The 15146-nt window shown below is 39.4% G+C and overlaps 1 protein-coding gene across 1 annotated transcript; it reads left to right on the top strand.

The window, feature by feature from the left end:
• Positions 1 to 2129: 2129 nt before the first annotated feature.
• rhcgb (Rh family, C glycoprotein b) lies at positions 2130 to 11413 on the top strand. The gene is made up of 11 exons (XM_044193958.1): positions 2130 to 2626; positions 4993 to 5185; positions 5805 to 5955; positions 6907 to 7054; positions 7184 to 7350; positions 7696 to 7833; positions 8137 to 8273; positions 8486 to 8610; positions 8769 to 8842; positions 9373 to 9440; positions 10188 to 11413. Exons 1-11 carry the CDS (start codon positions 2404 to 2406, stop codon positions 10219 to 10221), a joined length of 1458 nt encoding a protein of 485 aa, XP_044049893.1. The 5' UTR covers positions 2130 to 2403; the 3' UTR covers positions 10222 to 11413.
• Positions 11414 to 15146: the final 3733 nt, after the last annotated feature.

Here is a 15146-nt window from a genome sequence, read left to right as displayed (position 1 = left end):
GCTTGTGACTGGAAGGTTGCCTATTTGATCCCCGGACTTGCAGGATAAATCTGGGTGGGGAAAGTGAAAAAGCTGCACTTGCCCCTCCCTCGTTACTACCAGTGACTTCCCTGAATAAATAAAGGTTTTAAAAAAGAGAAGAAAGCCTTAGGCATAGGTAACACACATGCTGCACAAATAAAACATGTTTTATTTGTTTAACATAATGACAAAAATTGACTCTGTGTCTTTCCTTTATACTAAAGAAAATATTAGATACAAAAGCTGCTTCAACAAGCCTGACAGTGGTGCTCAGATCAAGTAGGATCAACTCTACACATCATCCCTGAAGAGCACATCATCTGCCAGAATTACATCACCAAGGTGGCAGTGCTAAGCCGAGCAGTAAGATCAGTGAGCACAGACGCCTGCTCACTCACTTTAATGAGGTTCCTCATTGGTGAGCACACAACCAGTGCATTGATCTAACTGCTGACATGCTCATTTTTCTCCTAGTGAGATAATGACTCGATAAGATATTTTCTTTTGCAGTTATTTTGTACTGCCTTGACCAGAAAACTGTGTGGTGTAATGCCTTTAAGCTTTGATACAGTGTCGTGTGCAGGATATTTGACTAGCAGAGAACAAAAACGCATTCTCCAGTTTATGATAATCTTTCCTTGCAGCACTCAACAATTTTGCAGCAATAAAAAGGCCTATATGCAAGTTTGTAGCAAAAAATACATAAGAATTACATCTTGGTTACATATTTAAGTGATTGTCACACTTATTTGTGGAATTTTGTGGAGTCACTTTGGTATTTCTTTACTCATAAAATTATGTCTAATCTCTTCTATGCACTAAATGGCTAGTTGGTTTCTTGAGAGAGAGGTTTTCAGTTTTGAAAAAAACCCAACACTGGCTAGGTTGTTGGTGTCGCCTTTAATAGAGGTAACTGAGGATATCTGTTATGTTCAAAGAGAGTCACCTTCATGGTCATCATCCTGTCACACCTCAGCGCTTGTTCTAGCCAGTCAGTGCCTGGTCACTCCCAGGAATGATGCTGTGTCTGTTTAGTAAATAATGTGATCTCTACAGTGATTACTCAAAGATGAAAGGTCATTCACTTATACGTCATACTCACATATACTGCATGTGTAGAATGTATTTGTTATACATGACCATATGTAACTAAATAAGAGAGCTGTTAAATTGCATCATATAAAACACAAAATGCTGGAAATGCATGTATGTCTCATCACCTTACTTTATTTATCATGATATAATAATGCTGGCTTTGGTCAGTTAAAACATTAACATTAAAGTTAACATTAAAGATTACACCTTGTAGTTAGCAGATAACCGTAATAGCTTGACATTTCACTGACATTGGATGTCTTTGTCCCTTTTGCAACTTTGTCCTAAGTATGAGGCATCACAGTGTGTGACACATGAGGTTTACTGATTGTCACAGTACATGATTTCTGGGTATTGACGTTCAGATTGTCCAGAGAGGGCTTAAATTATTATTTTAAAATGTGCAATGCAACAGTGCAGAAAAACCCAGACTTAAGTAATAATAAATAAATAAATAAATACTGGACCCTTGTCTCGACCTTGTACCCTATGACTATGATGGCTGACTGAGTCAGGCATGGATACACATTATTTACAGTTAATGCTTCACAGGATCAGCCCTGTAGGAGATAAAAATGTCCCTGTTCTCTGACTTGTAGTAAGAAAACAAAATTTGTAAGTGCTGTAGAAGCCTGTCTGAATATTATAAGTTTCACATGTACAAAAATGACAGCTTATCTTTCTCTTACATACAAAGAGTGTCTGTGTTAAGGGAGCAGGCCCCAAGAAAATGTCAAAGCTATCTAATCCTTGTAGTTGTTGACTGGATTACATCCTAACCAGACTGGTATAACCAACACAATCTCTTTACAGGATGTCCCAAAATAAATATAATTTTTCTCCTGTTTGATCGGGATATGAAGCATGTTTCCTCTGTCCTTTTACCACAGAACCTTAGCAGTGGTAGAATTTTATGGTACAGTACCATTTTTACATTGTGTGATGACTTATGCCCATACAAAATGCTTGGAAAAAAAATACTATATTAAATTATTATAAAGCATTGAGAGTCACGTAATTTTCTCTAACATAAGATGTGTAACCACCTGAAGAGCAAGTCTAGTACAGTCCAGGTGCAATAGTGGAGGGAGTGACTGTGGGAGTGTCCTCTTATTAAAGCAGACACCCATCCTTGCCCGTCATCACTCGTGCTTAAGATGCTCAGGCCCTGTAATGTGTCTGTTAGTTTAGCAGAAGACAGCTCACTTTAACAGTTCATCTGTTTAGCAGCTCCCATACCTTAAAAAAAAAGAAACAAATTACAAAAGATCAAAACTAACCAAAAACATGGGCTGCGTTCAAAGCTTCAGGGAGTTGTGTGACGGTCCAAAAAATACTAATGTTCGTCTCAGTCTTCCAGCAGTTTGCGTTGTGTGGCAAACAGCTATGATCATCTTGTTTGGGATTTTTATTCGTTATGATGAAGAATCTGACCCACACTGGATAGAGCACAGAAAAGCTGCAAATATATCAAGTGACATTGAGAACGACTTCTACTTCAGATATCCAAGTAAGTGACTTCATTTAGATTTTCTTTTTTTCTTCTTTTTCTAATATACTCTCTTTTCCAAATGTCTAATATCTCAAGCATCACTTTTATTTCTTAATTTGTTAAAGGTGGGGTATGCAATTCTAGAGAAATCAAATAACATTACATAGAGCGAACAACGACACAGCAATTAATATAAATATAACTATCCTTAGCTAAGTTGTGGGTTAGCAAACTGTGGCTACAGCTAACATGTGAGGAGGACGAGACTTTTCCCAGAGCCAGCAGACCAGCTTCAGACAGCGACACTCACAGCTGTCCTGCTGCTAATGCTTACAGCACAACAACAACGCGTCTTAGCAAAGTAGAAAGTTGCTGAATGTCCGCGGGCAAGTCATTTAATGTTATCTGACACACAAATCATGGCAGGAATAGTGTTGTGTGGCTCGGTCCGAGCCTCTTTGTTTGTTTCCAGTTTACAGAGCCAGGGCTGTGCACAAACACCGGAGTCCTTTTCAGCGCACACTGAACGGACAGCTAGCGGACTGTGAGGAGAAATGACCAAAAAAAAAAAAAAAAACGTGTATTGGATTAGAATCGCATACCCCACCTTTTAATCTAGCAACCCTTACATTTTTACACATCCGTCTTTCTATTATAAACTAAACATCTCTATCTTTATGCATCCACATTTCTGCACGTTTAGCTTTTTGTTTGATAATTTTATTAATATTTGGTTGTAAATTGTCTGTTTTCATTGTAGTAAAATACGTTTCTACTTGAGCAACCAAATTGATGATAGTTCTCAGGCTGTGTCGACCTATCAGAGTATTCCTACATTGATGACAATTATCTGACACCCAAAGGTGCACATTTCCCCTGATGTTTGACACTTTTCTTTCCAGTTTAACTGTAGCTGACATATCAACACTTACCTCTTTGTACAGAACGTGTTTTTATTTAATATCTATTTATCTATCTATCTGCAATTTGGGGTGTGAGTGCATTGTATGTGTGTGGTTGTACTGTACACTTCCCACACAACCCGCGGTGTCAGTGTCAAGCTATCATGAAGCCATCTCTATGGTGTTGGATCTCAGGTGATAAATGTATGTCCTGTTTGTTCTCAGGAGCCTTTGTTGTTTGTAAAATAATATGCAGTCAGTCTGACGTGACATTGGATATAGGCGGTGTATCATACATTTTTCTATGCAGTCTATTCTGTTTTACAGTGCAGTGGGATCATCTTGTGCCCCGAGGTGTGTCGGGCGGTCAGTGTTGTAAATGACACTGGATGGTTTATGCTGGTATACATACTGTTTGCTGATTTATAGCAGATGTTAACTGCCTCGCAAAGAAAAGCCACTTGTTTCAGAAATGCTTCACACGTTTTCATTTCCAACAATAAATCAAGCTCTTTGTTACCACTCTATATTTGAGTCTGTTATTATGTTTCTGAAGTTTTCAACTACATCTCATGGACTTCCTCAGCATATGGAATTGTCAGTTATCATTGAGGCATTATAGTATAATTTTGGCATCTAGTATTTTATTAGTGCATTACTATACACATAACATCTGTATGTCCAAATGTTGTTTCAAAGCTATTTTTAGTTCCTGGAAGCCTCAGAGAAATGGCACCTGTATAGCTCAGTATCATCATAACATATAATCAGCAAGTAACAGTAAACGCATTATGTCCTTGAGTCATCTTCACGTGATTTCCCCTTCTTATCTAATATGCCCTCATGTGTCCCTGCACTGTGGTGACATATGAAAGCAAAAAGTCCATATAAAGTAACTTCACTGGCATATTAATTCATTCAGAAGTTCATACTATTGATTTAGTGGTTAGATAAAAGATGATAACCCTAATTATGATTTAATTATATATGACACGGTTTCTTTTTATGCATTATGTGTTTTTTTCTTTCATATTGGAAAATATATTCGAGAGAGCAGAGAGATATAGCTGTGATAAGGCAATAATTTACAGCAATATTGATTTTTCTAACAGAGGAAACACCTCAACAAGACAGAGGAATGAGAAGATGATTTGTGAGCACTAAGTGAAAGACATTTGTCACTTTAGTTCATCAACATAATTGGCATCTTAATTCTTAGAAGAGGTCTATCCCAGCAAACCCTGGGCAGTGTGTTAACCAGACATGTTACCAGCACTACCACAAACAGAGGCTTCAAGCCACCTGACTTTGTTTGCGGGAAGAAAGGCACTCCACTTGTGGAGATGAAGATTGAATCTCGGTCTTTCAGTGCAGTGATGAAATACAATAATTCTGATCACTGGTGCACCATGCTGTTCCTCCCCTTTTCTATTCATTGGGCCAGTTCTTACCCTTCTCTCCCTTCTTCTGTCTTTGCCATAGGTTTCCAGGATGTCCATGTGATGATCTTCGTTGGATTTGGTTTCCTGATGACATTTCTCAAGCGGTACAGCTTTGGTGCAGTGGGTTTCAACTTCCTCATCGCAGCCTTTGGCCTCCAATGGGCGCTGCTAATGCAAGGCTGGTTCCACTCCCTGGACTACACTGATGGAAAGATCAAAATTGGAATTGAAAAGTAATTGTTCAGTTTTATTATCAAAGAGTTAAAAGGATCCCTTCTTCTTATTATCTTTTAATTTTGATGAAGGTATGCATCTAACAGAAACTCATGGCTCAATGATAATATATAAGAGGCCACAACTGTGACTGTCTGAAGCAAGTGATGTTATTCAGCTCTGGTTCTTGTGTTTTAATTACTGGGAAATATGTCTGACAGGAATGTGTTTCCACCTGCATGGTTTCCATAGAAAAAACACAGGGATGCACAGTGAGGTGGAGAAACCAGTCTGACTGACACGATTCCATAAAGATATTTCTAGGCACATTAGTTTTATTATTTGTGTTACGAAGATAAACAGAAACTCATGGTAATGAGAAATCATGATACTGCTAATGTGCAGCCAAGTCACTGTGTGTCAGCATATATGATAGGTGTATGATCTGTGTGTGTCTGTAAGACAGAGCAGGATAAGTAGATACATTTATGATCCGTTCAGTGATTATAACTGTTCTTGAATAGGTGCATCCTTAGAGCCAAAATAAATATTGTCTCATATTTGGCCAGTACAGATTACAAATTATCCCATATTGCCTTGTTTGTCCACTACATTTAGACTTTTTTTTCCCCTCCTCAGCCTGATCAATGCTGACTTCTGTGTGGCGGGCTGCTTAATTGCCTACGGGGCAGTGCTTGGTAAAGTCAGTCCAGTCCAGCTGTTGGTTCTAACTCTGTTTGGGATCACATTGTTTGCTGTGGAGGAATATATTATCCTGAATCTCATTCATGTAAGTTGAAACAATAAATATAGCTGCAGGCGCCAATGGGCGGGTTCAAACCTTTTTTCGCTCAACGAAAGGAAGCAACTCGATCAGGCAAATATGTGATAGGCCATGTCCACTAAAACCAATCAATATGATACCATCATATTTGGTTAATACTTGCCCCCAGAGCATGCACACCAAATTTGGTGAAATTCTGTCCACCGGGTTTTGAGGTACAGTTTTTCTGGCATTTGTGGCGCCCCCTATGGGTTGAGTTCAAAATACTTTGGCACGCCTATTCCCAAACACGAACTGAAGATATCTCCCAAGATATATGATGATTAGACAAATCGTTAATGAGTTATGGCCAATTTCGTGCAATTTCGGGCCTTTTGCGAAGATATTTTGGTTGATGGTGGCCATGGTTTTCGACCGATCTTACTAATTTATAATAGAAACGTGTATCTCAGTCCTGCAATGCTGTATAAAAATGTTGGTGTTGATAGTCAAAATTCTAAAACTTTTATTAATTTTACTGTTTTTCACATTATGCTAATTAGCATAATCATGGCGGACTTTAATGTTCTAAGAGGCTTTTTTTGTAGAGCACATTTCGCGGTTTGAACTATAATAATAATAATTTAATAATTGGCACAAACTCAATAGGGTTCTACCACTTAGCAGTTTGAACCCTAAGCTGAAGTGACTTTGCTCGTTGCTTCTTGCTGCTTTAATTTTGGCAGATCGAGCTGATCTTTCAATATTCAAAATGAAATTCCACACATTTTTAAAAGATTTAAAAAATAAAAATACATTCAGAAAATAGACACTTCTCCAGGAGGAACCCCTGGTGATAAACCACCTACAAACAGCATCAAGTACCAGTAACCACCTATCAAACACCTCCTTCATCCTTGTAGCTGTAACTAACGTATCTACTACTACTTCTACTAATGCTAAGTTTCTTACCTGAAGGCCAGAGATGCTGGAGGCTCCATGGTGATCCACACATTTGGAGGTTATTATGGTCTTTCCATCTCGTGGATGCTCTATCGGCCAAACCTGAAACAGAGCAGTCGTCTGCAGGGCTCTGTCTACCATTCAGATGTCTTTGCTATGATTGGTGGGCATGATTTTAATTATATATTGAATTTTTTTTTTTTTAACTTTCACAATACTTCCCATTATTCAGGAGGTACTCTGGATTTTTAAGGTCCTTTTCATCAGTATCTCCACCCTTCTTTCTGCGTAGGCACCCTCTTCCTGTGGATGTTCTGGCCCAGCTTCAACTCAGCCATCACAGACCACGGGGACGGGCAGCACAGAGCAGTCATCAACACCTACCTGGCTTTGGCCTCAACTGTGCTCACTAGTGTGGCCATCTCAAGCCTCTCCCAGAAGCATGGAAAACTAGACATGGTAACGACCAGCACTGTTTTTTTTTTTTATGTCAGTGAAGAACACTCATCATAAAATTAAGCTATTATGTATGATGTACATAATTATGATAATAGGAGGTGTGTATATTTGTCAAGTTGACAGTATTTATGCTGAAATAAATCACTGTGTTGAATTGTCAAACATGACGTGCATGACTTGTGCCCCACCTGAACAAACTCAAACTTAATTTTGCCTTGAAGTGATGGCGTGCTGTTTCTCCTGATACCGTGAACACATCATTCAGTAAAGAGAGGTCAGACTAATGCACTAATGTATTTCTTCTGAGACTAGCAAATCATTTTTTTTTTTCTGCACGTTTCTCAGGTTCACATCCAGAACTCCACTCTTGCTGGAGGCGTTGCAGTGGGAACTGCAGCAGAGTTCATGCTGATGCCCTACGGGTCTCTGATCGTAGGGTTCTGCTGTGGTGTCATCTCCACACTGGGATACCTATATCTCACGGTATGGTGTTTCTGGTCTATTGTGTTCTAGCTATTATGAGATAAGCTTTTGTTTAGTTTTTGAACATGTTCATTAGTCAATCCAGGCAATTAGGTACAAAAATGCACAAATATAAATGAAAATACAAAACACTTTGACTTGCCACAGTCATATAAAAATGAGGTCAGAGTTAACTAGACTATCTTCTTCAGCACATAAGGTGTTTTCCTAAATTTGCCACTCAGTTACCTGACCACTGCTTTTACTGCTCTAAGTCAACTGTCAGTCAGTGTCTGTGAAACTTAACTGATCGTTCTTTCTCAGCCGTTCATGGAGAAGTACCTCAAGATCCAAGACACATGTGGAATCCATAACCTGCATGCCATGCCAGGAGTCATAGGTGGCATTGTGGGAGCCATTACTGCTGCATGTGCAACAGAGTCAGTTTATGGCCATGAAGGGTGAGTGGTTTTTGCATAAAAATAGGAAACCAGCAGCCAGAGGTCATAGTAACTTTAGCTTTTTTAATTAAATGGATATAAGATTATCAACCAGTAAAGGCTCAGAAAAGGAAAGCAGGAATATTTGCATTCTTGTGGCCAAATATGGACTTTTGTTATGAAAGAACAACATTGTGAGTTCCCTCCTTTTTTTTCTTTTTTTTGTATTAAAGGCTGATTAACACCTTTGACTTTGAGGGTCAATTCAAAGACATGATACCCACACGGCAGGGTGGTCACCAGGCTGCAGGCCTCTGTGTGGCTATCTGCTTTGGTGTAGGCGGAGGCATCCTAGTCGGTAAGGAATAACCACTGCAAATGCCCTTCAGTTTAACCATATAACTGAAAATATACAGTATGTATGTAAACAACTGTGACATTACTGTGTTTGAATAAGATGGGTGTGTTTACGCACAGTGGATGATGGACTGCATGTGTTGGTATAATTCTTCTCAGGTTGTATCTTAAGATTACCTATCTGGGGAGATCCTGCAGATGACAGTTGTTTTGATGATGAGCTATACTGGGAGGTAAGAGACAACTCTTTACAGTCATAAAGAAGTTTTTACAGTTTGAAACAGGAATGTCAATATCAAATCACAAAAACAGTCACAATGCTGGGCCTTGATTAATCAGCTGCTGATTGGAGGCTTTTCAGTTCATCTGTTCCAATCTGATCTGACTGGGAGAATTTCAGTAATTCTTTACTGCGAGGAGCCAATCAGGACCAAGTCCATCTGTGATGCACTACAAGAGATACTCCTATGTGATATATATCCTATGTGTATATAAATATGAAAAATCTTTGATTTACAGTCTAGACATACTTTTGTACTTTGTTCTATATTTTTGTTCAGAAACATTTGACTGTTCAGTGTTCCTTGCCCTGAGGCTATTTTCCCACTCATTATGTACGTTAATGAATAGCCTGCCACTTCTGTTTATAAAGAAACAATTCATAATTTTCCTTTTTTATGACATTAACAAGTGCACACAGCATCATACCTTTTGTTGATCATGTAGTGATTATTCTCCCCCTGAATCATTATGTTGTTCACAGCTTCCTGAGGATGAAGAGATTGTCCCACCAGTCATTCAGTACAACAACCACATGCGGAACAAAGATGTGTAAGTGTCCTTTTTAGTTTTTCTGACAACAGTGTTCTGGTCATGGAGATATGCTATGCTCATACCAAACAATCGATGCAAGGAGTGCCTTTGTCGTTGCGAAATGTGTTACATTCACTGTCCTCTTGGTGGCAGCAGATCCAAATTTGCAGTGACTCACTGGACTGCCCTTTGTTGGGAATATCTATTCATAGTGTTGAATACAGTATGAGCACACAGTCAGGATGCAGCTATAGACAGCATGGCACTGCTGTCACAGAGGCCTGTGCCATCCTTGTAACTCTAGATTCTAGATTATGAAATGCTGAGGTGGACTCGTGCTCTGTACTTCCAAGTGATGCTCACCTGTTGGTTGATAGGGGTTTTTCACAGCACAGCTCCATATGTACAGCTCTTCAAAGTGACCTTCAAGTTGTGCAACAGAAGTCATGTTTACTGTGGAAATGAAAATGATACTATAAGACGTAGCTGATACGTGGATTCCATATTAATTTAAATTTTAATGAATGAAAAATTATCTTCAGTGTAGAGTGATCTAGAGTATACAGGAACATCTACGGGCCGAATCGCAATAAATAAAATGTTTTTTTTTAATGCAGGCCATAAAAGGAAATACATTTAAAATATCTAAACCTTGACACCACACTGTTTGTTTATTTAAAAAAGTTTGATTTGATAATACTTTCATGTATACTCTGAGTATATGAGGTGTCATTGTTTTTCACAATGTAATGCTTTTTGTTTCAGAGCGGAATCAAATTTCACCATGGAGCAGAACTGACGCTAGGCCTTTATCACACATGACCCGTTTGTTCCTTTTTTTTTATTCTCCTGCTGGACAGAAATGTTCATATGATACGATTATTCCCCACCAATCAAAACCCTGTTATTTTTCATACAGGTAATATGTCTGTTAACAGGTTCTTTAGCCTAGAATTGAGTCTTAAAATCTTTTTTGATTGAAGTGAAAAAATCTGCTAGTGGAATAAGATCTTTTCTTCTTCCCATGATATTTATTTTCAGTTTAAATCAATTAACATTCATTCAAATATTCTATTAAATGAGTGACAGTATCATGGTACTAGTGGAGTGAATTGCCTCATTTCAACATAGAGGACTAAAACTAACTTAAACATGACCGTGAGAACATAACCATGGTTCCTGTAGGTGGTTGTGAGAGAAATATTTAAAACCATGTTTTGTATTACATTTTCTTCAGACCCACTTGAGCTGCACAATAAGGATTTTCCACAGGAGCTTTCACATCTTAGTTTTTCCTGATTTAAATGTTTTCTGTCCATGTGACGTAACAGACTGCAGGTAAAATCTGAAGAGAATACACAGACCTTTAGGCAAGTTTATGCTGTCAGCCTCACTTGTTATGTTTATTTGCATCTTCTCCTTTATTAGATGCATTATAAACAGAACTTAAATGATTTTTGTGTGTCTTCATGGAGAACTTTTACACGTAATGAGTTATGTATCATGTCACTGATTATGGATTTTAAAAATAAGAGCTGTGATATTTGCATTTATAAGCACTACATAAACACTTAATAAATGGTTTACAAGACACTATAGTGTAGTTGTAAGAACAAAAAAGTAATATTTTAAGTATTTATTAATGTACAGTATTTGTCAACAATTACAACTTATCTCCTATATTATTACAACAGTTTTACTATATTGTCATTTATCATCTGTTTAGCTCCTCCTGTGGGCATCCGTAAGTAGAGGCTAGTGTATATAGTTGCTGAGAAAAACATTCATAAACCCTGATATATGCTCACAACTACATTATAGTGTAATACAAACCATTTTAGGGTTTATGTACTGCTTATAAGTGCTAAATAGATACATTTAGACAATGTACACAGTAGAATATTTATGAAAAGTTTGTCAATGGTAATGTAATTTTGAAAATGAATAAAGAATTGTTAATTAAATATCATGTAAGTGCATGATATACAGTATGTTGTGCCCGCCTTTGAATTCAACAAATTAAGTATATTTTTTTAGCTTTTGAATATCTTTAACCACTTGTAGAAAATAATGAATTCAAAAATCAAGATTTACCAATAAAAAGCTTAAGAGGTCATTTGTTTCCCTTTTTTATTTAAGAGCCCTTGAGCGTCCCCTCTCAAGTGGGGTCAGACGGAGTTTAAAGGTTACACCCTTATTGCTCTCTCGGGACACGGGGGTGACCACAAACGAACATCATCATGACCTCGGGTCTAACAGAAGCAAAAGGGCAAGGTCACTGACAGGGCTGCGCACATATGCTGGACTCAATCATTTTAAATGGATTGATAGAGAGAATTCCTGTGGGTTCATACGCTGAATATCAGTGCTATCGTTTGCACGTTGACAGATAGAAATGTGAAGGAGTCGATTGTTTCCAAGAGAAACAATCTTTCAATAAATGGAACACGATGCCCGGTTTGTCTAGAAATACTGAATGTCATTTTACTACGCAGTTTATTTCTGTATCTGATAAACCGCCCTTCTGTCCATCATTTTCTGATGACAGCTGTAATTTCCATGTGCTCCGTCTTCTGTCCACCTGGCTGCAGTGTTTCATTGGTTGAAGGCAGCAGCTCACGGTGGGAGTGCGAATGATTCCCACACATGAGTAGCAGTGAGGAATCTGTCTCCTCGTCCAGTCTCCCGGCTAACAAAGGCAGGCTTAGTGCTGTTTTCTTTTGTCATCAGTAACGTGTTTGAGGAAAGGAGGTAATGGTGCCACAAGTGCTCCAATTAAACGAGATGCAGCCCTGCTGGGAAGAAAGGTTGCCCTCGATACCCCCCTAATACATACACACACGCACGCACGCACGCACGCACGCACACAAACCGGGCCTCTTCCCATCCTACCCCCATGCAGTTCCCACCCCAACTCCACTCATGTTTATTCATCAGCCACTTAAAGGGCAAATGCAGAGGCCTGTTAAAACTAAATCAGACTTATTTATTAATGATACCAGGCCTTCCCTGTCTGAGGTTGAGGGAGCCAAGCTTTATGGCATCATGACAGCCGTGTTTGAAGAAGTTTACCCTCCTCTGGACAGATACTGACCACAGATGTGACTTCCATAGGGGAAAACACAAACTGTACTGGGAAAGCAGGGAGGGAGAGGGGGGACTGAGAGGCCACAGAGAAGGTGAGATGGAAAAACTTCAGGAGGCAAGGGGGCATGAAAAGGGGAGGGACGGACAGAGAATGAGGCCTCACTTTCATTGCTGATGACTGACCGCCTGCCATCCGGGCTCAATCATGATCTTTGATTGACAGGTGGAGAGAAGAAGAGGGTGGGAAAGAGGGTGCAGGACGAGAGCTTAGAATGGGAAATGCACAAAACATACTCTTATACAGGGGGTTGCGGAGACGCTCATTAATGATAAAGAACATACCCGGAAAGCCATGTTTTCTCTGCATGCCAGCGATGTTGTTTGTAGGTCGAGATTAGTTTGTAATCTTCTATACATGGTAATGTAAAATATACAGAACACTACAGGGCTAAGTACAACGTGGGAGGTCGCGTTAGAGCGCCTGGTTGTGCCTATTTGGCTTTTTGTTTTCTTATTTTTCACCATTATTCTATGAAAACAACGTCATATGTCTGATGGTGATTATGTTGCCTGCCAGTGCATTCAGCTGATTGCTTTAATCTTGCAGTTTACAGATATGTCAGTTACTGTAGTAAAACTCCATTGAATTCACTTTACAGTTACAAGGATTTACAGCGGTTAGAGAGGTATTCAGGGATCCATGTTCACTCCCTTATAAAGAGAGCAGCAAAAGCCCCTATTGAAAGCAACCACAAGTCCATGGAACTGTTCATAAACTATTCAAGCCCTTTCTCTTTTCTCTCTATACTTTCTCTGTATACCGCTTCAGTGTCCCCTAAAGGTTACTTCTCAGCAGGTGCATCTGACTTCCAAAACCTCTCTGAACATTTAGATCTGGACTGTCTTTTTGATGCCCAATCCTGGCACTTACTGAGCTGTCATAATTCCCCACCATCAGTCCTGTCCTCATCACCAGTGCTGGAAAGTAACCAGGGTAAAGATTTTACATTAAAAAAAATATATGATAAACTTATAAAATACAGTTTATTGGCTCCCAACCTTTTTGGCTTGTGACCCAAAGAAGCAGTGTTTAGTTGGGGCACCTCGTCACGTTTCATGAGTTGTTAGCAGTTCCACCAGAGTGATTTCCCTTCTAAACTTCTCAGATCATTTCATTTAAATAATTGTCCGAGCCCCAAAGAGGTCAAATTATCAATTACTTCACCAATAACAGCAAAGATTAGAGAAAAGTTTTTTTTTAAATTGATACGAATTTGTGTAGGAAAACATTGTTTTTTCTTCTTTCCTAACCATTTAATCATCTGACAACCTCTCAGATTTATTTTGTGACCCGCTCATTGGTGGAAGCTAACTAAGTACATTTACTCAAGCACTGCACTAGTGCACACAAATATTCTACTTTTTATGCACTACATTTATTTGACAGCTATAGTTACTTTAAAAAGAAAAGATCTAATCAGTTCATGAAAAATGATACATTGTTGTAGATAAAACTACCCAACTTTGATACTAGTAGCCTACATTTTGCTGATAATACTCGTGTACTTTTAAGTAACATTTTGAATGCAGGACTTTTACTTGTAATAGAGCACATTTACACTGTGGTATTGATACTTTTAAGTAAAAGCTCTGAATACTTCTTCTACCACTGGGCCCAACCCTTAAGTTGGGAACCACTGGACTAAAATACTTAACTGTATGCCTCTAGAAAATAGTTAAGATCAGCTCCATCTTGACCAACTACACCGGCAAAATGCCGTTACACTCCAATGCATCAGTATTAACAATCTCATAATGTCATATATAATAACATATCACTTACAGAAGCCATTTTTCTACAGAACCAGTACTTTAACTTTTGATACTGTGACTACATTTTGCTGATAATACTTGAATGAAGGACTTTAGGTTAGTGTAGGCTACTTCTCCTCCCACTGCCCATCACTTCTTTTACTTCAGTTTGCAACCTGCTGATGAACCTCCGAGCTCTGCCTGCCCCAGGTATCCACAGGCCTCCCCACACCACTGACTGTCCACAGAGGCTGCTTAAGTGTCCCTATCGGACCACAGTGGAGAGGAACAGCAGATTAACCATGATCCTATCCGCTCACCGCTAGCCCCTTCATACGCTCCGTTACACCAGCATTTAGAAGGAGGAGGGGATGCCATTCAGGCCCCTGATATGAATCCCAGACGTAGGGACAAGAACAGAGCTTTCACCCCCGTTTCACAGAAAAGACCCCTTTCTGGCACTCTCTAATTCTGGTTGCTACGGGCTTCTGGGTTCAATGGTGGACTCCCGTTGTGAGGGGACAAAGCCCCTCAGTCATCCGGCGATGGTTGCTAGGGGAGGCAGAATGTATGGGGAGGGACGGGCTGCCGTTGTCCCAGACGAAATGTCTCTCTTAAGGCGGCCAAGATCTGGTGATTGACAGGTGGCTACACGCTCCACTGCGGATCACCCGGGAGGTCTGGGAGGCCGTATATCTGTGACCGTGTGTGTGTGTGTCTATGACAGGTTATGTTAGTTGGCAGAGTGAACAAGGGGAGTTGTGGGCATATAGCCTAGAAGGTTTCTGCCACCATGAAAGTGGCACCGTTTATTACCTGTAGAGG

Source organism: Siniperca chuatsi, linkage group LG4, assembly GCF_020085105.1.
Source record: "Siniperca chuatsi isolate FFG_IHB_CAS linkage group LG4, ASM2008510v1, whole genome shotgun sequence".
NCBI classification, from domain to species: domain Eukaryota; kingdom Metazoa; phylum Chordata; class Actinopteri; order Centrarchiformes; family Sinipercidae; genus Siniperca; species Siniperca chuatsi.
Note: the sequence above shows the minus strand (reverse complement) of the source record. Positions and strands in the feature narration are given on the sequence as shown.

Excerpts from the sequence above, each read along its gene's own strand:
- rhcgb (XM_044193958.1), top strand. The coding sequence starts at position 2,404 with ATGGGCTGCGTTCAAAGCTTCAGGGAGTTGTGTGACGGTCCAAAAAAT. Across the intron at positions 2,627-4,992 it reads CTTCTACTTCAGATATCCAA|GTTTCCAGGATGTCCATGTG; the intron begins GTAAGTGACTTC and ends TCTTTGCCATAG. Across the intron at positions 8,274-8,485 it reads TCAGTTTATGGCCATGAAGG|GCTGATTAACACCTTTGACT; the intron begins GTGAGTGGTTTT and ends TTTGTATTAAAG.